This window comes from Hippocampus zosterae, chromosome 2 (assembly GCF_025434085.1).
Source record: "Hippocampus zosterae strain Florida chromosome 2, ASM2543408v3, whole genome shotgun sequence".
NCBI classification, from domain to species: domain Eukaryota; kingdom Metazoa; phylum Chordata; class Actinopteri; order Syngnathiformes; family Syngnathidae; genus Hippocampus; species Hippocampus zosterae.
Genome location: NC_067452.1, coordinates 36,198,591 through 36,220,643, shown reverse-complemented (window position 1 = coordinate 36,220,643; position 22,053 = coordinate 36,198,591). Strand labels below are relative to the sequence as shown.

Here is a 22,053-nt window from a genome sequence, read left to right as displayed (position 1 = left end):
TAGTGTCTTCAGTTTTGTTCGTGCCTTCTGACTTGGAAGTTATTCTTCTGTCGTGCATACTGTATGTGTTCAAGCTGTATTTCGGGTACATTCCACTGATCTAAAGTTGCATTGGTATGTCTATTCCCTTTGCTGATGAGCACACTCCGTTTGTCAAGAAAAAGGAAAGCTTCATATTACAGGAAAGAGGCACTGCATTAAAGAACAAAAGAGATCGATGGCAGTACATTAAATTTCATGCGAATGGAAAAAAAAATCAACTAATTAAAATGGATTACTCCTGCTTTGTAAATGTGTTTCAGAATTAAATTATTGTATGAAAACATTTTGACCAATTGTGGAGCTGAGGAAGTGTCCATTACTGGATTGCAGCTGAGAAGAGGCTGGAATGTTTTGTGGTGGCTAAGTAGTTTGTTGTGCTCCGCTGCGACTCCCCTCCTACACCCCTGACTGCTGAAGTGCCATGGGTTAATATCTGATGACCCTCATATCTCATTCAGCGTGGCACCCATGTCACGGTTGGGGCCTTTTATCTGAATTAAAAGGGGTTTGTGTATTTTTGCCCAAATCTTCTGAAGGTCTCCTTCTTTACCCATTATCAAGCCTATGTGATCCCGTCTTGAGCTCAACTTTGGCATGTCTCCCTGGATTACTTTAGCAAGGGCATAGCCAACACAGTGTAACGGTTTTGCATTTGCACACTTGGAAAGGGTAGGCCCTGGTTTAACAAAACTGTTTAAATAAAAACATACAAATTGGGCCACTTGGCCTTCCAGTACAACAGCTTTGTTGTTAGCAAAAACCTGAACAATTAAAAAAAAAAAAAAGTCCGGCTTTTGTGTTAACACATCAAGTGATGATGCTCAAATCAGGTAATTTCAATTGTGGTTTTGAAAATGTATCTTAGATCAATATGATAATTGTATTGCTAATTAGAAATGAGATCGGAACACTTGAAAGTGTAAAATAATGTTCAGGTAGCCTAAATACAAAATTAATTTGACTGATTTCTCCAAGATCGTTAACAGGGTGGAGTTTATCGATATGTCAGTTTTTAACAATTGAGCAACCTGAGCCAACTTAGTCCTGAGGCTCTGTAGCCATCCCTCATGAGGGGTGTTCACATTCGTGCTTTGTCTGTTTTTTGTCTTATCTACTTTATCAAATCACATTCTAATGAATGAAAAGCAACATCATCCTCACCTGACATCTACAAATCACTCAACACAGAACACCGCATGTTACTACAGTGTAATTATGCTCCGTTCACATGACTCCAAGTACGGGGTGTTCCAAGAAAGCAATGGTATGAAAATAAGAATTTCTAAAGTTAAAGAAGTTTGCCTGATCGATTTAAATTGCCTACTTTAAGAAAAAACATGACACACTATACGCTGCTGTACTGCTGTGCATGTATTTCCACACAGTGCTGCCACAGTTACTTAACTTGCCTTTGCTAGACTTTCAAAGTTACTTGGTTACTTTACTGACTACGAAAAACTGCTTGTTAAAAGACGCGTGGTGTGCGACTGGTCAGCACGTCCGCCTCACAGTGCAGAGGTGCAGGGTTCGATTACGGCCCCGGCCTTCCTGTGTGGAGTTTCCATGTTGTCCCTGTGACTGCGTGAGTTTTCTCTGGGTACTCCAGTTTCCTCCTACATTCCCCGACACACACACACACACACACACACACAAACTTAGAGACATTACACCTTAATATCTTAATCGTCATATGAGAGGATGGAGAATTATTTCACAGAAAACGCTCTGTTGGCTAGGCAGACGGTCATCATAATATATGTTTTTAGCAACACTACTGATGCACTCTGTACATCTTGTCAGCATATATATAGTATATACTTACAGACTTCGCATCTAAATGGGCATACTGAATAATCTTCTGTCAGGCATGCAAGTCCTTTTAAGTTCCTGACTACTCCTGGAGAACAGCACTGTTTCATTAAAAAGTAAGATTGTGTCATGTTTAATTGGCAAAACTCTCGCTGATTATTATTTTGAAAAGGCACCAATATTGTCCGAGCAATCAGATGGGTCCGGTTATCTGACAACTTGATTCAAGATAATTCATAGCAAGCTATACCTTTATTCTCATTTATAGGAAGTGATTTAAATGCCTCCAGTTGTAATATCGCTATCATTTTTGTGCATTTACTTTTTCATCGTCCTTGATGAATCAATTCTACTTTACCCCTCAATTTTTGTTCCCACTCCACCTTTCCACATTAGTGTTGATAGAATGCCGGTGTACAAACTATGCTAAATGGAAAGTTTGGCCAGTATTTGCAGTCTGAGAGACGGAACAAAACACAGATTTCTGTTTCATTCCCCTTTAAAAAATTGCATAATCCTGCTTTGACATCTTGATTGTAGCCTCGCCCGTGGCTGTCACTGATACACTGTTGCATGTTATTTTTAAACCTAAATGTCAATTGGGTTTTCCATTGTACGTTTCATGTATTGAAACGTTGCCTTTGACCTTTTAATTTCCTAACGTTGGGCATCATTCAATAAAAATTGACCACATTCTAAGAGCAAAGGACACAGAAATTCTACCAAGGTTATTTCGCCTTTTGCTGTTACAAAGTCCAGAGCAAAACTGGTATATTTGGGCACATTTTTTCCCAGTTGTAATAGATGCTGGTTTTGTGAAAATGTCTGTATGTCCCTAGAGTGCTCAATGTGAAACCAAGTGTTCTCGTTGTTTTCTAGTTTTTATTATGACAGTTGTATTGATGACAACAACAAAAAATAGCTGTTCAGAGTTTCATTTAATACCTGACCATTTTCGATGGTTTCCTTGATAGTAACCAAAAACACTTTATTACCTCAATTGTACTGCCCAAAAGCGATGCTTTTAGGCGGTCTGTGTTAAATTTTCTGTCTGTTTGTCAGGTGATACACCTTTAGTGGTTACCAGGCAATAAAATGAACAAGAAATTGGAACAAACGAGGTTGTCTAATATTTTTTTTTCCTTGACTACAGAGTGTCTAAGTGGAGTGTGCGCCTCGCTTCCTGATGTCTAACAGGGTCAATAATTCTCTTTAGCTGCTCCCATGAGGCATTGCTTGCTCCGCTAAAGGTCATCTTAAGGTGGGACTGATGTCACAATTAGAAGGGCATTTAAAATGCCTCTTTTAAAAAGATTAAAAAGCACTGTTGGCCACATCAACCAGTCGGGCGAGTAAAGGAAATATAATTATTTCATTAAAACTTAATTTATTTTTAGATGTGCTCTTCTATCAGGGAGATATTTTGGTTTAGTCCTATCAGACATCTTATAAGGAAAGCACATTATTAATAACCTCATTAGTTTGGTGTCTCTCTGGTTCTCGGTGCTTTTGGTCTTCCTGATATGTGTTTAGGGCTGGAAATGTGAGACCATTCTAACACAATTTTTGTCCATGTCTATTAGTCTATTATCATATCAGGGGCACTTTTCCACCAATGTACAGGCCAGGGCAATTGGGAATTAATTGATTCACACTGAGACCGAATCCTATACCTGCTAATGACTTCCTTTTAGCCCACTCCGTTGCACCTCCTCCCTAAATCCTACTTGCATCATGTCCTCCAAATTGAGAAAAAAGTATAAGTTAAGCAGTATATCTTAATTATGAAAAATAATTATATTATAGTGCCTTAAAAATTCTGGCCCTACCGCCCCACTCACCCGACCAGTGTCTGTGCCTTTCCACCGTTCTTTCCCAAGGCTAAAGGCGGTCATTGCATGGACACGTTTCACAAATGTGAATCACATCAAGATGGCCGTTATAATGGAGGACTAATTATCAGTCCCTCTAGAATTGCCAGGTGGCAAAAAAATGCTGGGAAAGTGTGTTGGGTTTCAAGAGGATTCATTATAGGAGCAAAAAAAAAAAAAATCGTTATGATTTGAAATATACCTTTGGTAAATCCAGTCCTGCAACTTTTCTGACACACCTCGGATACAACTGCTTACATGGATTCCCCCATCATGTGGTATGAGCATAAGTACATTTTGTTCCCATTTAGCGCAAATCAACGCATTACATTTCTAATTTTGTGCAGTGTAGCGCAAGTCTTGTCCAATTCAAACTCAATAACATGGCTGTAATCCTGTTCGCTCATCAACTTCACTCCCGGTAAGTGTGTTGGTTAATGGTCTCTGCTCCTCTTTTTCAGCTGTACCCTCACACTTTAATGGATATCTGGTTTGTAATGATTATTGCCCTTAACATGAAGCGCTTGGGTGCATTAGCAAGTAGAAAAACAAAAGAAACAAAAACTGTTTTTAAAAAGTATATCTTTTTTAAATTGACTTTTTTTTGTCAGTGGAAATGTCATTATTTTATTCATAGATTGTGACAGAGGCAAACTATGTTTTGTTGTGATCCCCCAACCCCCCTTCTGAGAGCTGAGTTGTGCTACCCAACACTATAACTGAGATGATCTATAAGTCAATAACAAGACAAGACTAAAATCTGTGCAATGTGGTTATAATTGATTGAGATGTCTGGGTGGAACTTGTTTAAAGCTTCTATGTCATCTGCTAAGAAGTGCACTTTTCCTTTCCCTAAAGATCTCACGCTAACCAAATGGACATGTGCCTCATTAGTTTGCCACTGAGCTAGCCAAGGTCTTTCAAACAATGGTGTCTTTATGACTGTTAACGTGACTGCAATGTTTTATTAATAATATTTAGTGATAGACCGATATGTCTTTCGAAAAATTGGTGTCAAAATAAAAAAATAAAAAAAATTAAACTCCCAACTCTTAACTTTGTTGAAAGGCCATGGGGCATGTTTGTTAAAATAACTTTTCCCAACTTTGCAACACGTTTTCCAATTAATTTTCGAGATTGTGGAATAAACAGGTTTGTTTTTCAATTCTGATAAAAAGTGCAGGTACAGAAGCTTGCAGGGTTATCAGCGTGTCTTAAGTTAAATGAAATGCTAAACAAGTACCGTACATGGCTCCTACAAGTGTTCCACAGTAAACACATTCATTCATTCATTCATCTTCCAAACCGCTTGATCCTCACTAGGGTCGCGGGGGGTGCTGGAGCCTATCCCAGCTGTCTCCGGGCAGTAGGCGGGGGACACCCTGAATCGGTTGCCAGCCAATCGCAGGGCACACAGAGACGAACAACCATTCGCACTCACACTCACACCTAGGGACAATTTAGAGTGTTCAATCAGCCTGCCACGCATATTTTTGGAATGTGGGAGGAAACCGGAGCACCCGGAGAAAACCCACGCAGGCCCGGGGAGAACATGCAAACACAGTTTTCCAAAATCTCAATGTAACTGAAATGTTGAGACCAAACCAAAATGCGCAAGTAGGGAGTTCCCAATGTCAGAAGCATCTCATAAATTGATCATTTAAATAGTTCCTTGAAGTTTAAACCAGTTTAAAATTAATCTGTCATAGACCATTTAAAAAAAATCAATACATATAGATACAGTATTTGTAAAAATTCCAAAAATTGTTGTTGATAATCGGCCTGGCCGATAGTTGGTCTATCCCAAATAATATCGCATTGCAACGGTGAGGCGACAATATTTGCCCATTCAGCAGCTTCTTAATTTATCCTTTTGTTTCTTTTTAGAGTTACATTTTTTGCTGTGTAGTTTTGTTGGCCCTTAGCAATATGGTTTCCATTCATGTATCATTTCTGTGACCCGATTGTACATTAAGACAATCATAGTGTTTGGATGTTCACAAAATTTGTTTTGGTTTCAAATTTGGTCACTTTTGGTCGCTGTTAGTAGTTACTCTTGGAACAGGGAGAGGAAACCTACGTTGACTGCCCGGATATATTTTACTAGCTGGTTCGCCGCCCTCCGGGCGGCTCATCAGCTAGTTCCTGCGGAAGGCTGGTAAGGTGGTGGTTCGCTGCCCTCCGGCCGGCTCATCAGCTAGTTCCTGTGGAAGGCTGGTAAGGTGGGCCTTCGGCCCACAAAAGTGTTGTTGCTTGGTTCAACTTTTTGTTCATCTTCATTGCTTATCGCGAAAATAAAGAGATGTTTAGCTCTACTAAATAACTAACAATTTCATTGCAATGCTTGTGGGTAGACAACATTTTTTCGCTAAGATGCCCGCGCGATCGTAGTGAGCCACTGCCTGAGCGGCGCAGTGGCGGCGCGCAGCGGCGCGGTGAAGTAGGTACGTTTTGAAAAGGGACAGACGGAAGGACAGACCGCGTGCGGGACGACGCGCAGTATATATATATTTTATGTGCCTTCTTGGAATATTGATTCATTCATTCATCTTCTGAGCCGCTTGATCCTCACTAGGGTCGCGGGGGGTGCTGGAGCCCATCCCAGCTGTCTTCGGGCAGTAGGCGGGGGACAACCTAAAACTGGTTGCCAGCTAATGGCAGGGCCTTCTTGGAATAAAGTATACTTAATTTGGCTTCACTTTAATTGCAATCGACACACACGAATGAAAAGTCAAATAGACTTTAATAAGAGCCATGAATTTGCTCAGACGTGTTCGCCTTGTGTGTTTGTCACAGAATCAAAGCTCGCTCCTCTTCTCAAACATCCACCGGACATGTTTAAACGGTCACGCTTTTGGATCGGAATGGGTGTGCGGTGTACACAATGCATATCCCAAAAAGAATCACTGCTGGCAGGGCGCTCAATCACTTTGTATCGTTCGACGCTAAAAGAAAAGAATAGTAATCAAAACCTTTCAACCTATTAGAGGGATGACTTCTCCATTGAATCACTGGGACCACAGGTGTGATGAGAAGTCATCTAAGCCTCCCCTCCGGTTGATTTGCCCCCTTTCTCAGAGTTCTTACATATTTATCCATTTTCCAAGGCCCCGCCTCACGTCGCCCACTCCAAATTTATTGTTTAATGCAGTTTGACGGAACGATCCCCCCCCCCCATCCCCCACCTCCCTTCCAATTCTTGGAAATGCATACTCGGATGGAAAATTAAAGTTCATCTCAAAGGAAAACATAATAGAATCGATGAAAGCAGTGCACTTAAAAACTTTGGATGTTCTGATGCTATTTAACTTTCTAGTGCATTAACGTTTCAAGTCATTACAACATTGAGGCGGTGTGATTTGATCACGGCAGGTTTTTAACTGGAAGAATTGCAGAGGTTTTCTGCCTAGGAATCCAAAGTTATTAGATACAAATGATCACCTCCGCAGTAAGTATAGATTTTCTTTCAGTGCGCACTTAAGAATGGAAGTTTGTCTTGAAGAGGGTAATAGCAAATTAAGCTCTATACTCCATTTGTCTACCACTCTTGATGGGCTGATACTATAACTGCTGATTTGGTAATTCTCTCCATTTACAGTGGCTTGAAAGTAGTCAGGTGGGCTCCATTAAATTGATTCCTTTTATTGTTCCCTTTTTTTTTTTAACTCACCACAACCCAACTTGCAATAAATACTTGTCTTTATTGACAGCGTGGACTTTTTCAAAGTGTCACTGTCCTTTGGATCTCACATTTTGTCTTTTGTCTGCCTTTTGTCTCTTCCTAGGTTTCCACAGCTGTAAAATTTCTTCAAAATCCCAAAGTACATCAGAGTCCCTTGGCCACTCGAAAAGCCTTCCTAAAGAAAAAAGGTACGGTGCAAAAAAAAGGGTTGCCCATGTTTGAATACCGGTACTTGTAAAAATGTAAATGAAACAAAGAACTTCAAACGTTAAATCAAATCATTTTGATACAAATAAGAGAGAGCTATGCCAGACAGACTGTGTATTAATGGTCAGTCATTTGTATTAGAAAATGTAGCAGGATAGACTTCCGCTTATTTGTACACTGTACGGTTGGTATTTGGGGTCAAAGGTTAGGGATATCGCTCCAGGGGATCCAATAGGGTCGATTTTTTTGCTACAGAGTGCACGATTCAGGTCCTGTGAATGAATGACACAACAGTTTGGATGCTCCTTTAGGTTCAGGAAAATTAATATCGACAAACTCCCTCTGCATTTTCAATGGAATTTTCAATATTGCCCCCCTGGCCTTTTAACCCTTTTACTTCATTTTACTGTGATTGTAAATTTGAGGCCTGACAGAGAAGGCTTTTATCCCATTCATAGATGGCTTTTAAAAAACTGTGCATAATATTATTTGTCACCAGATGGAATCTAGTTTGGATTGTTCAGTCCAATGTGCTTGAGGGAAATATGTTGTGCCATTTCTTACAGCTTAAAACAAGCACTAGTGAAGTTGGTTGGATTGGGTTGGAGGTATTTGCTCAAGGTGCCGTGCTTCTCGCAGACTTTTTACATTTAGAGTACCGTACCTAAAAAGTCAAAAATGTGTCTGAAAGCCCCACAGCAGGGGAGGTAACCTGAAACCATCTGCATGAAACAGCTTGTCCACTTTTCCTGGCTCATGATGTCTTTTGACTATTCTTTGTGTTTGTCACAGTTATAAGATTGTTTGCTTGGATAAATAATAAAACCAAGAGCCTGTCGTCAAATGTTTATACTACAGCACACTTCCATTCTTTCCTCTTTGTTTTAAACTCTTTGCTGCAGTCGAAAAACTGCTTGCTCTTACTGCACTCCGAGCCCATGAAATATGTATGATGTTTTAATGCAGATTTATTTGAGAAAGTTAGTTCCACTGTAGATCTGTACAAGGAGCCTCAATTTGCATGTGGACATCGATCTCAGGGAAAGACATTGTCAAGATGAGCGAAACTCCAGCAATGAAACACGAAGCGCAGAGTACATTTCCGTTTTGAAGAGGATAACTCTTCAGCCACTCAGCAGTAAGCTGGGAATCAAATATTTTATTGTCGGAAAGTGTGGCTCTTTGCATCCGCACACTGATGTGACATTTTGTGTAAATGTGTGTGTGTGTGTGTGTGTGTGTGTGTATACAGTCACCAACATTGGTGATATAGGAGCAACTAACAAAAGTACAAACAAATCCAACAGCCTTGAGGAGTTAAATGTAGAATTTATAACAATCTGATCGTTTATCATTTTCAATGTATCCACATTTTATGATCAGATGTAATGTCTTAATCCGCCGATCCAATCAATTATTTAATTGGCTCCGTGAAGTAAGCCATGATAGCGGTTGTGCCCAACATATATTTTTACCCGTAGCAAGCCACAACAAAGGAATCTCAGCTGCCACTTATGGATTTTTTTTTTTACGCTACCTGTCAATGTCCATCCATCCATCCATTTTCCGAGCCGCTTGATCCTCACTAGGGTCGCGGGGGTGCTGGAGCCTATCCCAGCCGTCTTCGGGCAGTAGGCGGGGGACACCCTGGATCAGTTGCCAGCCAATCGCAGGGCACACAGAGACAAACAACCCTCCACGCTCACATTCACACCTAGGGGCAATTTAGAGCGTCCAATCAGCCTACCATGCATGTTTTTGGAATGTGGGAGGAAACCGGAGCACCCGGAGAAAACCCACGCAGGCCCGGGGAGAACATGCAAACTCCACACAGGGAGGCAGCTGGAATCGAACCCGGTACCTCTGCACTGTGAAGCCGACGTGCTAACCACTGGGCTACCGGGCCGCCCTACCTGTCAATGTGTTACTGTTATTTTAACTTTTATTTGCTGCACGGAGAAGCCGCTGTGATACTTGATACTTTTGGTCTCTAGCAACATGGGAAAAGTCCGACTCGCACACTTTACTTGGTTCAACCGAATTCAACACTCAAGATTGCGGAATAATTTGTACAAATAAATAAATAAAGACATATAAAGTGTGAGATATAAGGTATAGACTCAACGGCAGCAATATAAAGGGCCAGTGCTGGCTCTGCCATGGCCACCACAATTCGGTCATGCCACCACGCGAAGAGGCTACATATAGAACTTTGATTAAATATGGTGGGAAGTCCGGGTTGGGGGTGGACTCAGTCCAACAAAACGACATGTCTAAATTGATATTTGAATTACTTTTCTGTTTTGTTTACTTGCACCTGGTTTCAAAATTTGGAATGAGAGTTGTTAGCCCGGGCGGCCCGGTAGTCCAGTGGTTAGCATGTTGGCTTCACAGTGCAGAGGCACCAGGTTCGATTCCAGCTCCGGCCTCCCTGTGTGGAGTTTGCATGTTCTCCCCCGGTCTGCGTGGGTTTTCTCCGGGTGCTCCGGCTTCCTCACACATTCCAAAAACATGCGTGGCAGGCTGATTGAACACTCTAAACTGTCCCTAGGTGTGAGTGTGAGCGTGGATGGTTGTTCGTCTCTGTGTGCCCTGCGATTGGCTGGCAACCGATTCAGGGTGTCCGATGCCTACTGCCCGGAGACAGCTGGGATCGGCTCCAGCACCCCCCGCGACCCTAGTGAGGATCAAGCGGTTCGGAAGATGAATGAATGAATGAGTTGTTAGCCCAACACAGCCCTCATGCGAAGTGAGTCACTGAAAGTAAACACTTTGAAATTATTTCCGGCACTTGTGCCATTTGAAGTGCATGCGTACGGATAAACAGACAAATCACAAGTAGGCACAAAGTCAGAAATTGGCCATTGCGACCTGCAGTGTAAATGGAGGCTCAGTCCTCTCGCCATTTGATCTCGGGACTCAATCATCCTGCTTCTCCCACTGTCATGTCTTAATTTTTAATACAGTTTAATGTCATCTTTATGTAAATACCTCTGGATTTTACTTTATATTAACAGCCAGAAATGTCAAAGCACACATAAAATGAAACAATACTATCTCCCGGAAGAGTGGAATTTAAATTGGATTCCTCTTGCCGGCAATATTTACGCTGGAGTCTGGACAGCTGATGAAGGGGAAAATAGGCCCCGCTTTGATTGCACGTTGCAGAATCTTTACACAATAACCTCACCCGTGCATATTATTTCACTGCACAATTGTGCCTTAATCTGTGCCGAAGGTTGCGTCTGTGGTCATATCTCTCGGTTTTCAAAGACATCTTGATAGTGCGGTTTATTTCACCATTCATTGAAAAATATCATTTCTGTTTTGCCTCAACTGTCAATTCCTAGGTATGAATTGGCAATTATGCGGTCCGATATTTGTAAATGCCCTCTCTGAGTTCTGGCTGAAATATTGCAACTTTGTCACCTAGATGTAATATGAATCATGCTCTAAATCGGATCAATTCTATTTTCTTTGCAAAAGGAATTGGGGAAATAAATTGCATGGAGACACTGCTCCGACTGAGCAATTTTGTCTTTCTTGTTCCTCGCCAACATTAAATATGTTTTACTGTCTGAGTGAAATATAATGTCATGCTGTCTCATTTAGCGGATTGCGCTGTCTTCCACAATGAACACGTGCGGTATAACCAGTCAAAGTGGCAAAACCCATTTTGGAACCACAGTTTAGCCCGGGCAATTAGTAGTTGCACACACATAATTACCCAAAAATGTCATTCTCGGAACTAAGTCAACAACATTTCCATCTTGTTCCATGTCACTTTGACCGAGGCTCCAAAGCCGACAAGCTCGGTTGTGCTGAGTCTGTTTGGGAAGCTGTTTCTTTGCGCGTAAAATAGAAAAGCGTTAATTTCCTGCCAATTACGCTAAAGTGATGGCTCGCCTTATTTCCTTTACGGGTCACCGTCTTTGCTGTGAGTTCACAGAATAGTAATGGATTTCACCCTGAGTAGAGGGGCCATCGAGTGAGGGTCAGAGAGAACATAGGTAGGCTCTCGGGCTATTACTGTGCATGGTATGAAGGTAAGGGGAAAGATAAGGTTCGTCATCTCACATATTAATGGGATGCTATATGTAAGTGGGGTTATGTGACTCACCTCTCGGACAAAAATGACAATGGCCAAGGCCTGCAAAGAAGGTAAAGGGATTGATGTGGTTATAAATTACTCCACGGCGCCACCTAGTCGAGGCCTTGCCTACTTTGTCATCAGTAGGGCGATAAAAGACGCGAAACGAGCGCTGTCCCCTCTTCTTTTTTTTTAATACATAAATGAATACTCTATGAGAGTGTGTGCCATTTTCGAGCAGTTGTATCAAACTAAAAGGATGTGAAGGACCCTCACCACAACTTGCCACGTATTCAATGTGTCGAAGTCACGCCCTCCCCTTCTTAATATCCCATTGACCTTCTTCTACTTGACGGAACCTGCACCGTGGATCTTTGTTTTAAAAAATGATTTCCAAAATCTAATTCTTCTCAAGGACCCTTGTAAATTGTGTTCACCTTTTACCCAAATTATTTCCGTGTACCATTTTCGTAATTGACTGTCCCGCCGAGGTCTTGACCCATAAAGTCGAGGAATGCCAGAATTGGAGAAATTGATTTAATAAAAGAGCCCGACTGCCTCTTTGCCCTTAAAAATGCCGAGAGAATATGAGACGGTGGAAATAGAGCTGTAAATAACCTGACGAGCAATGGGTTTTCCTTTAAATAAATACCGATCAGGTTTATGTTGAAAGACAATAGAAAAGCTAGTCCAGATATGCAGTTTACAGTATTTATAGCTGTAATATCGAGGTGCCAGCACCGTAATTTCATGCCCCAATGAGAATGGCAAGGTCAAAGCAAATGCTGTGGCTGAGCATCTGCTAATACTGTGACTCATAAACAGGCACCGTGTGTATCAGGTGCAGCAAATAATACAGTATAATGAAATACAGAATAGCTTTCCATTATTGTTCTTTTTTTTTTATGGTGTCGTCATTAGGTGTAATTTATGTCTTAAAAATTCATCACCCCATGGGTCGATCTGAAATGGGGGTCCTGGGGTTATTCTACAGGTTTTGGAACCTCGAATAAATGTCATCAACCCCGTTTTATTTTGTCTTCCCTTTTATATGTAAAACCATGTCCTCTTTTCCGTTGGATCCGAGGCCGCTTTCATATGTTGCTGCTGTGTTCAAATAGAAGGCGGCCCGGTAGTCCAGTGGTTAGCACGTCGGCTTCACAGTGCAGAGGTACCGGGTTCGATTCCAGCTCCGGCCTCCCTGTGTGGAGTTTGCATGTTCTCCCCGGGCCAGCGTGGGTTTTCTCCGGGTGCTCCGGTTTCCTCCCACATTCCAAAAACATGCATGGCAGGCTGATTGAACACCCTAAATTGTCCCTAGTAGTGAGTGTGAGTGCGAATGGTTGTTTGTTTCTGTGTGCCCTGCGATTGGCTGGCAACCGATTCAGGGTGTCCCCCGCCTACTGCCCGAAGACAGCTGGGATAGGCTCCAGCACCCCCCGCGACCCTAGTGAGGATCAAGCGGCTCGGAAGATGAATGAATGAATGAATGAATGTTCAAATAGATCAGCGCCAACAGCACAACTTTTGTTTGTTGCTGCGCATTTACTGCGAAGGAGTGTTTTTTTTTTTAAATTTGCATTTGACTTCCATTTTCCTATACAAAACTTCCATCTTTTTAATCACTGTTAGCCGCCCTGCATACTTTTACATTTCGAGGTACAGTCAAACGTCGGTTTTCGACCATAATCCGTTCCAGAAGGCTGTTCGAAAACCGATTTGTTCGAAAACCGAAACCACGCTCTTTAAAAAAAAAAATCTTTATTGAACGTGTCTATGCACAATGGAATGCTACACGAGAAAGCGTCACTTTCTCGTGTAAGAAGGCGAGAGGAATCAAGTGACGCTCAGTTTGTTCGATAACCGAAATTCGGTCGTCATCCGAGGCATAAAAAACTCGAAAAGTTTGGTCGAGAACAGAGAAGTTCGAAAACCGAGGTTTGACTGTATAAGGAAAGATCTACGGAGATCCTCGCTCATCTCACTCAACACCATGCCACCATGGAGTCAGTCTGCTGTGGTCAGATGAATATGGAGTCCAGGGAGACGTTATTGCTTATTTGACAGTGCAATCTGACTGCACAAACTCAGCACATGTTGTGCAGCACTTCCTGGCACTCAGGACCTTCTGTAGACCACAGGATAGCCAACGTTTGCTGTCGATTTATTTACCTTCACGGCAATTTGGAAGTTCTTATTGAGTTAAAGGAGAGGATCGCCTGGACCTCCCCTTCGTCGTCTTCTATAAACGAGATGATTAGATGGATATTATTCCTTTATGGGTTAAGACAGACAGTCCCACGCTTTTGAAGCCAACCCCTCCCCCTTTTGACACCCTGACTGAGTTGCTGCACACCTCATACATTTGTAAAATAATGGCGTTAGGTTCACATTCGAGGAGGCATTTGTTTTTATAATTTCAATGAGAACATAAGAGACAAAAGACCGGTTTAGCAAGCAAAATTAGAATTGTCCAATGGGCTGTGCAGCATGAATGTGTAGCCTGTCTAGCTGCCAGGATGAAAACAACACGTAGGACTGCATCTCTCCAGTTAATTCCAAGAGAATCTCTTTGGAAGACGCCTGATCTTGACTTTAACCCTGGCGAACCCACGGGGTCAAATTTGGCCCCTATACATTCTGCTACTCAAATGCTGCCCTTAAATCCCAAAGGGTCAGATTTGGCCCTAATCCTAAATTAGGATTAAAGCATTGAATATTTGAAAAAAAAAACATATTTTGGTGTTCAGTGAACATATAACATTCATTTAATGTATAATTCCTTCCAAAGAAGAAAAAGGCTTTTGGGTTCTCCAGGGTTTTAAATAAGGTGGTGTTGTCGGTACACCCTGAAAAAGCCATGACAGTCCTCCCCTCAAATCCACTGGCTGGTGCTGCCCAGATGCTTACGATTGAAGGACTGCTGGCAACCTTTGTCTCCCTTCACAACTGTTGGGTCAGGAAAAGTTTCTCCCATGGGAGACCAAATTCAATTCACCGCTGTGCCACCTTTTTCACCGCATCCACCACTGAGGTCCTCTTTGATGGGAGAGGGCCAGAAGAGGACCAGTCTTTGCCCTCGTTTGACAGATTTTATTTTTAGTTTGGCAGTGTGCCCACCCTGACGCTTTAGTTGATGACTCGCAAACCATAACCTGGGAGGAACAGCCTTAAATCGGTTACCTGTACCGACCCCATTGATGGGGTCAGCCCAGACCCAGATTCTCTGATTACTGCACACACAAAGCCATTTTTGAATGTCAGTATTTTCACCATTGCGATGCCTCTTAACCAAAGAAGTAACCCGACCTGATTTTGAGTGAAAAGCTTGTACAGTGGCACATCCGCAAATGAGTAACCTGACTTTCAAGTTTTTTGTTGTTGTTGTTTTTTCCGAGCCATTACTCAGCTGTGTTGGCACCAAACACAACAGGCAGCACTTTGCCAGATGATCATGCTGCTGATTACCACTCCCAGTTGAACTTTAACGAAATATAAAACAAACGGAATTGCATGTTGTGTATTTAAGCGAAGCACGGTACCTTTGTCTGACGACACTCCTGCCGTACAAAATGCTATTGACAGGCTCACAAAACTAGAATTGAGGATGCAATGATTATCAACTTTTAAACATCTTGTATTTTAACAAGGTATCAGCACATGCGAGCAGGGCATACAACAATACTCACAGGCGAAAAAAGTTAAATAAAATAAAATTACAAGTTAGTTGGAATGGAACTTGTAATGCGCTGGGCGCGCACGCCAGAAATATGCAACACCATGCTTATTTAATTGTCTTGATACCCAAACTGTTCTGTTCCATACATTCTTTTACATTTGTTATTACTGAAGATAAAGTACAATCCTGATATTTTTCATTTTAAAAGCACATTAGATTATTTTTGTTTCATTTTTTATTTCAGGCGCTTGAACGGATGTATTGCATTTCCATATTTCATTGGGGAAAGATGATTTGAGAGACATTTACATTACTGTTCTGAGTGACAAGCGCGTTCAAGGAATGAATTCAACTTGTAAGTCAAGGTAGCACTGTACTTTTAAATGCAAGTTGTGGTTGATCGTCACCATGTGTCCCAAGATTTTGGGATAGTTATTTCATAGGCTCTAGTTAATCATAAATTCATGAAGTTATGTCATTTTGTGTTTTGATTCAAATGTTCATTGAATTTAGACCCACATCAATGGTGTAACATGGAGCCTGGACCGCAGCCCTTTCTTCCCACAAAAGAGGATGTTCATATTAGATTTTTTTTCTCCTCCTCCCTTCTGATTCTCCATCGGGGAGCCCTTTGCAATTTAATCAAAACTAAAATCATTAAAAAGATCTGAAGATTAAATTATATTGGCATTTGCAAATTTATGTAATACATTTACATTACAATGAAGAAATTAAAATAATGCATTTTAGCTGTCTGGGGTGTATGAAATTTCCACATGGGAAATATAACAAGGAGAAGTGGACAGACTTATTTTCTTTGCCTTTGGTGACACTTAATAGGCTTGCTGAGTTTCCGATTTCATTGGAGGGAAGCTTTGCACACGTCTCCCTTGATAGGCATTCCTTAAACTTAAGATATCCCTCAAACTCTCCCGGGAATTTTTGAATTATGAAATGAAAATATATTCTTAAGGCTTACAGTTGGGGAAATCGAATGAGTTCATATTAAGCACAATTGAAAGTTTTAATGTATGCGTTCGGATAGCAAAGGAGCCATTTTGTTGTCAACCAGTACTGTAAGTCACCAAAACCCCAGGAGTTTCTTAAATGTCGTAATTGATTGCAGGCTTGACGGATGAGGAGGTTGACTTGGCCATTCGGCGTTCGGGCAGCACAGAAGAAGACGTCGTGCCTTTGAGAGCTGTAGGCCTACCGCAACCTCCTGACTCTCCTCACTTCGCTGCTGTTCCACACAGTGAGTGCACAACACATTCTTGTGCTTCATAATGGTATAATTACTATATACAGAACATGGAAAGCTAACACGCTTTGTTTTGAAGTCGTTATTTCTATTTTTGGTCTTCCCTCTTATTCCCATTCGAGTTGCTTTTTTTTTTTTGAATGGATTAAAAAAAAAGGTTAATCTTCATGATTTTGGCCCTATACAGGAAGTGAATGTCTTTGAAAGTGATTGACTGCTGCTCCAAATTACAGTTGTTTGTCTGTTTTGGACTGTGGTTTACTGAGTGCTCTTCTAGTTCATCAGACGATTCCCTGGATTTTTTTTCTACATTTTTCCATATGTTAGAGGAATATCCTTGATAGCTATTTCAGATTTTGTGCAATATGACATTGTGGAACATCGCCTCGTGACATCTACCCTTGCCATGGCATCTCAAACAGTTCCACCGTGGCAAGACCCCACAAGGCAACGTGTGTGTTTATTACCGAAGGGGTTATAAGTGCCGTCCACTGATTTACCAATGCAGAATGAAGTCTGCGTTATGCTTAACCCATATGACAATGATTCCGGATGTATTCCACCCTCATTTATTACCACCCTGTCCTTGACTCCCCCGACAACTCATGTTTTGTAATGAAAGTGATGTTGATGGGATGGCCATGTAGTTAGGGGGACTCGTGGCTCTCTGTCCATAGTGGGGGGTTTTATATCAAAATGGCTATGAGGAAGCTGCATAATGAAGTGAGAGCTGGAAGTCTTGTATGGGGGGGTCATGCCGAAAAGAGAGGGCCACCTCCCTTTGATGTCCTTGTCATAGGGACCGTACATGGGGACCCGCATCCATCTCTGTCGAAGTAATGGATACTCTGATCTCTATTTCCATGTGGTAGAAGGACAGGAAGGCCTCCACTGAACCCAATAAATTTGAGAGGAGATTGGAAAACTGGGGGATGGAGTCCACTGTTCCCCAGCTTAAGTGACCAAAAAAAAAAAAAAAAAGGAAGATGGGAGCGTGGAAGTGCTCGAGGAAAAAGGAAGGGACAGAGAAAGACGAAAGGTCCAAAAGGGGAGGGGTGAGCCGATGAAGACCCAATGTGATGCAGTGAGTCTTCTCCAGGGTCAGCCACCCATACCAAGGACTCGGAGGCCTTTCAGAAGCACAGTATTGTGGGACAGGTGACAGTCTATCGCAGCTATAATGTTGATGAAGACCCAAATTTATGTGTTTACCATATAAATGTTGGGGAATGATTCAAAAATTTTCGAGAGGGAAGGTTACAGGTTCATCCCCTGAATGCCGCCGCAGCGATAAAACATGCCCTTGGTAGGAAACTAACACCATTCACCTTGAAATTATATACCACGTCCAATATAGCAGTCGATTTTTCATTTGATTTGATTGCCAAATCATATGACGGCAGTAGAAAATGCCACATTAAGTCAAATGAAACTGCCGCTAGAATGTTGTCCCTGTGTCCTGAGGCCCATTTTGTTTTTCATTAGAGCGTCACCTAGTTCAAAGAAAAAAACAGTATCAACAAGACCTGTTTTGTTGTTTAATGACTTTTACAGTTCACTGGTTTTCTTGTGTGGGGAATTTCCGGTTTGACAGGCAATTGGCCCTCATGACAGCTTAGACAATGGCATACTTTCGCAGGATCTGTCACTCAGCTGAACATCGACAAATGACTAAGTTCAGTTTTTGACTTGATTACAGCGCATATCAAAAGTCTACACAGCGCCTCTCCGACTGCCAGATTTTTGTGAAATGAAAAAATGAGAGCAAGATAAAGCATTTTAAAAACTTTGTTCTGCCATTGTGGCTTTTTTAACGTTAACAACAATAGAGTCTTGTACGTTACACTTAAATACATACAAGTACCTCTAATGTAGGGGAAATTACTGTGCCTTCTATTGCAACCAATGTATGTTTATATTGGCAGTCATGGATCATTTTAAACACTGTACTTTCAATACCCCCTATGGGCCTGATTTACAAAGATCTCAAGTAGGTGGCACTGATTTGTGGGTTATCTCTAACAGATTGCATGTGCTTTTGTTGGGTGTGTTGCACGTTGTCTCAGAGTGAAATGTTTTTACTAAGGTTTCAAATAGTGGGTGCGACATTTTGTGTTCAGTGTGCAATTTTCCTATTGACATGCAATTTTCCCCTGTTGTCAAGGTCCAAAAGGCTACAGATGGAGAGACTATGGTGCCTTTGCCATCATGATGGTGGGCATCGCCTACAGCTGTCATCAACTTTACAAGGTGCAGTAGGCCACGCCCCTTTTTGACTGATCTCGAACCTGCTTTGCGTTCTTGGTTCGCATTTTTTTCTGATTGGTTATACGTTATGTTTTAAACGCATACATCTGTCAGTGGTGTCTCTCTGACATTACATTTAAATTGGTGGCCAGCTCATCAATTTGATGAATTACACTGTTATAATAGCCACCATCTCTGCAGCATGTAACTTTGCTCTGTTTACTCTCCACTCCTTAAAGTGATCCTGCTTCACGTCAAATCAGAAGCTCATTTAGACCCCCCTCTTCGTTTTTGTTTTTCTCTTTCATACGTTCTGTGACTAACATGGTTCAAATTCTTTTTTTTTTTTTTACATGTGACCATCTAAAAATAATCAGCCTGGTTAGTATCCGGCTTAATAGCACTTGAACATGAGCTCATAAGGCCTTTTGTCCTCAGTGTGTTTAATCCCACAGTGGTTGTTACTGTAGTAGCAGTCTGAGTGGCACATGGAGGCCATTACGCTCCATTTGGAGCTGGACCGAAGTTTTAGCACACGATCTTGTGCTAGATGACACGCCGGTTTCCTCTTGGAGTGCACAAGCACGCACGACGCAGCCAGATTTGAACTTTTGCGTCGGTCCTGTTTTCAGATCAACAAGTAATTTTCTTTCTCGAGAGACTTTAGCTTGCAAAAATGCAGCATGAGTAGTCTTCAGTTTCCCCAGTGCTGGGTTTGCCAGCCCCCCAGTCACCAGAGTGTTGGGATCTCCTGGCGGGACGGCACAGGTTGCTGTCATGTCACAAGAGCATTGCGCCAGTCGCCCCATATGTCCGGGCTTCTGCCCATACTTTGTTATTGTGCACCTTGTAAACACCTCCGTCACAGCAACCTATTTATTAGATACCGCGTGTTGACATGAAATTATCCCCCCCTAAAAAGTGTTTATTACTTGCGCTGCTGTCGTCTGGTGTCAATTGAGCTCGGCAGAAAACTGGCTCCAAATTGACTGTGAAAGGAGGTACTCTGCCACATTTTTTAAGAGATGCACTCAAATTAACATTCTTTTCTGAAACCGCAAACCGAAAATGAAGAACTCAAGTCTGAAAAACAAAAGCCTGAAAGGGACAGGAACATTCTGGATATTTTGTCAAGAACTTTTAGATTTTTGACACCAACATTTGTATCTCGGCCAACAACAAACACAGACCGTCAGAAAGACTCCAAACGTGATGTTTTCATGATAATTAATCCGTTTAGTTTAGAATGACAAAATATTGGCAGCTTTTTTTTGTTTGCTTCTTCTGTTTTGTTCTCTCAGTTTTGATTTATTCAGTATGATATCTTGCTAAATATACAATGATGTGCTGACACTGTTATTTATTGAATGACCCATTACAAGTTCTCCACAATTATGATCGTATAGCAAAGCTGAATTTATAAAATCAAATTATAATAGTAAAATAAAATGTCAATTTGAGAACAATTCTTGTGTAGCTCTCAGTAGACAAAATCAAAACAAACAAATAAATTACATTGTTTTTAGATATATATTTATGATATAGTATATTCCTATATTGTGGGCCAGGGCTCTTGCCTGACATGTTATGTCTTCCCCTGTTAATTACTAGTTCTTTCCTGAGAACACTACTTTTCCTTATTTGTCAACGTGGAGGTGATGATTAGTGACTTCAAGTGGAGCGGCTGCTATTTCGCCGCTATGTCAGCTAGCTAGCTAGCCAGCCAGCCAGCCACAACCACAGAGCTGCGAGGCTAGTTTTGTACACGGGCAAGATGCGATGGTTTAAGCAAACGTTTGGACAGACGATGTTCGCCGGCCATACGTCCCTCTTGTTGGCTACCGCCGTCGAGGGTAATTTATGCTGACATCATCTGTGATAAAAGTATTGGTTTGCAATTGAAAATGCATTTTTTGGCCATTTTGGGCCAAAAAATTTCAGTGACCAAATCTTCCTTGAATCCTTAATGTTTTTAATAGTTTTATTTGGTGAACACTCTCCTGTGCACATAATCCACTTTTTCCGTTAAAAAAGGGTTTATTTTATTTCCCATTATGTAATCAGTAAACATTAGTATTGTTCTGTCTTACCATTCATAGGGTTCATTGACTTGTGGACTTTTCTCACTTTGGTCGATGTTACAGTATGTTTTCTGGGCTCGAGTTTATAATTATTGTCATTACTGATTTAGCTGATAAATGTTTTTTTTTTGTCATGATCATTTTCCTTGATTTATTAGAAAACAACTAAATGTAAATGAAATTGGAATGAATCTAAATCTTAATTGACGGCATTAAATCAGATCCTCCAAGTTGAATGTGGAACTAGTTTGATAGATTACGAACACGTTAAAGCAATAATAACAACAGCTGTGAAGCCATTTTCTAATCTACTAATGGCTTCAACACCTGATACTTGAATCACTTGCTCGGACACGGAAATGTGCACTTAATCAGACCCAGTTTACACAATGATACACTAGTCCAATAAAACAATGTCTTTGACCCTCCACTGCCACATCTTGGTGGCACTTTCTCCTACTCATCTTTCTTCCACTTGCCACCAGAGAGAGAAGTCTAATATTGTGTCACGCTTTTAATTGCAGAAATACATCCTTCCCCTCATTATGGACAGTCGAGAGGACAAGAAGCATCTGCAGAAGATGGAGAGCAACATCGCGGCAATGAGTGGCACGTTGACACAGACAGGTGAAGATTAATATCTTCATCAGTTTCTCCCTCCTTAACATTTTCCCTCATTTATCTGTTGCCAAAATTGGGAGGCCCTGCGCATTTTTAACAAATGATGCCGCTGTCATTTTGCTTTAATTTGAAATTGCTTGTTTACTGTCAGGCTCGGGCTCAATTAATTACGTTTCGCTGAAAAGCTCTTAACCTCAGAATATTAATGAGGAGTCGGGAAATGACAACTTTTTTTCCTCCTCCCCCGCCCACCTTCCATCGCTGCACCGAGCGTATCCAGTGCTTCACCGCCATCGTCATCAGCCACGCTCTGCCCCGTAGGTGGCGAGAAAGTTCATTTTAATTTGCCGTGTAGCTTGTGTGCATGTCGGTTGGATGTGCACGCAGCATGACGCTGTGTGGCGTCTGGGCACAGCGTCGGCCCTCGTGGGTGATTAAGTACATAGTGACAGGTGCGGCTCCC

The 22,053-nt window shown here is 41.6% G+C and overlaps 1 protein-coding gene across 1 annotated transcript in view; it reads left to right on the top strand.

The window, feature by feature from the left end:
* Positions 1–22,053, top strand: part of pex14 (peroxisomal biogenesis factor 14) — a 53,610-nt gene that overhangs the window by 16,331 nt on the left and 15,226 nt on the right. The window contains exons 3-6 of the mRNA XM_052051536.1: positions 7,508–7,592; positions 16,507–16,635; positions 18,806–18,891; positions 21,494–21,596. Of these exons, the coding sequence (XP_051907496.1) occupies positions 7,508–7,592; positions 16,507–16,635; positions 18,806–18,891; positions 21,494–21,596 (403 nt within the window). The remainder of the gene's footprint in view (positions 1–7,507; positions 7,593–16,506; positions 16,636–18,805; positions 18,892–21,493; positions 21,597–22,053) is intronic.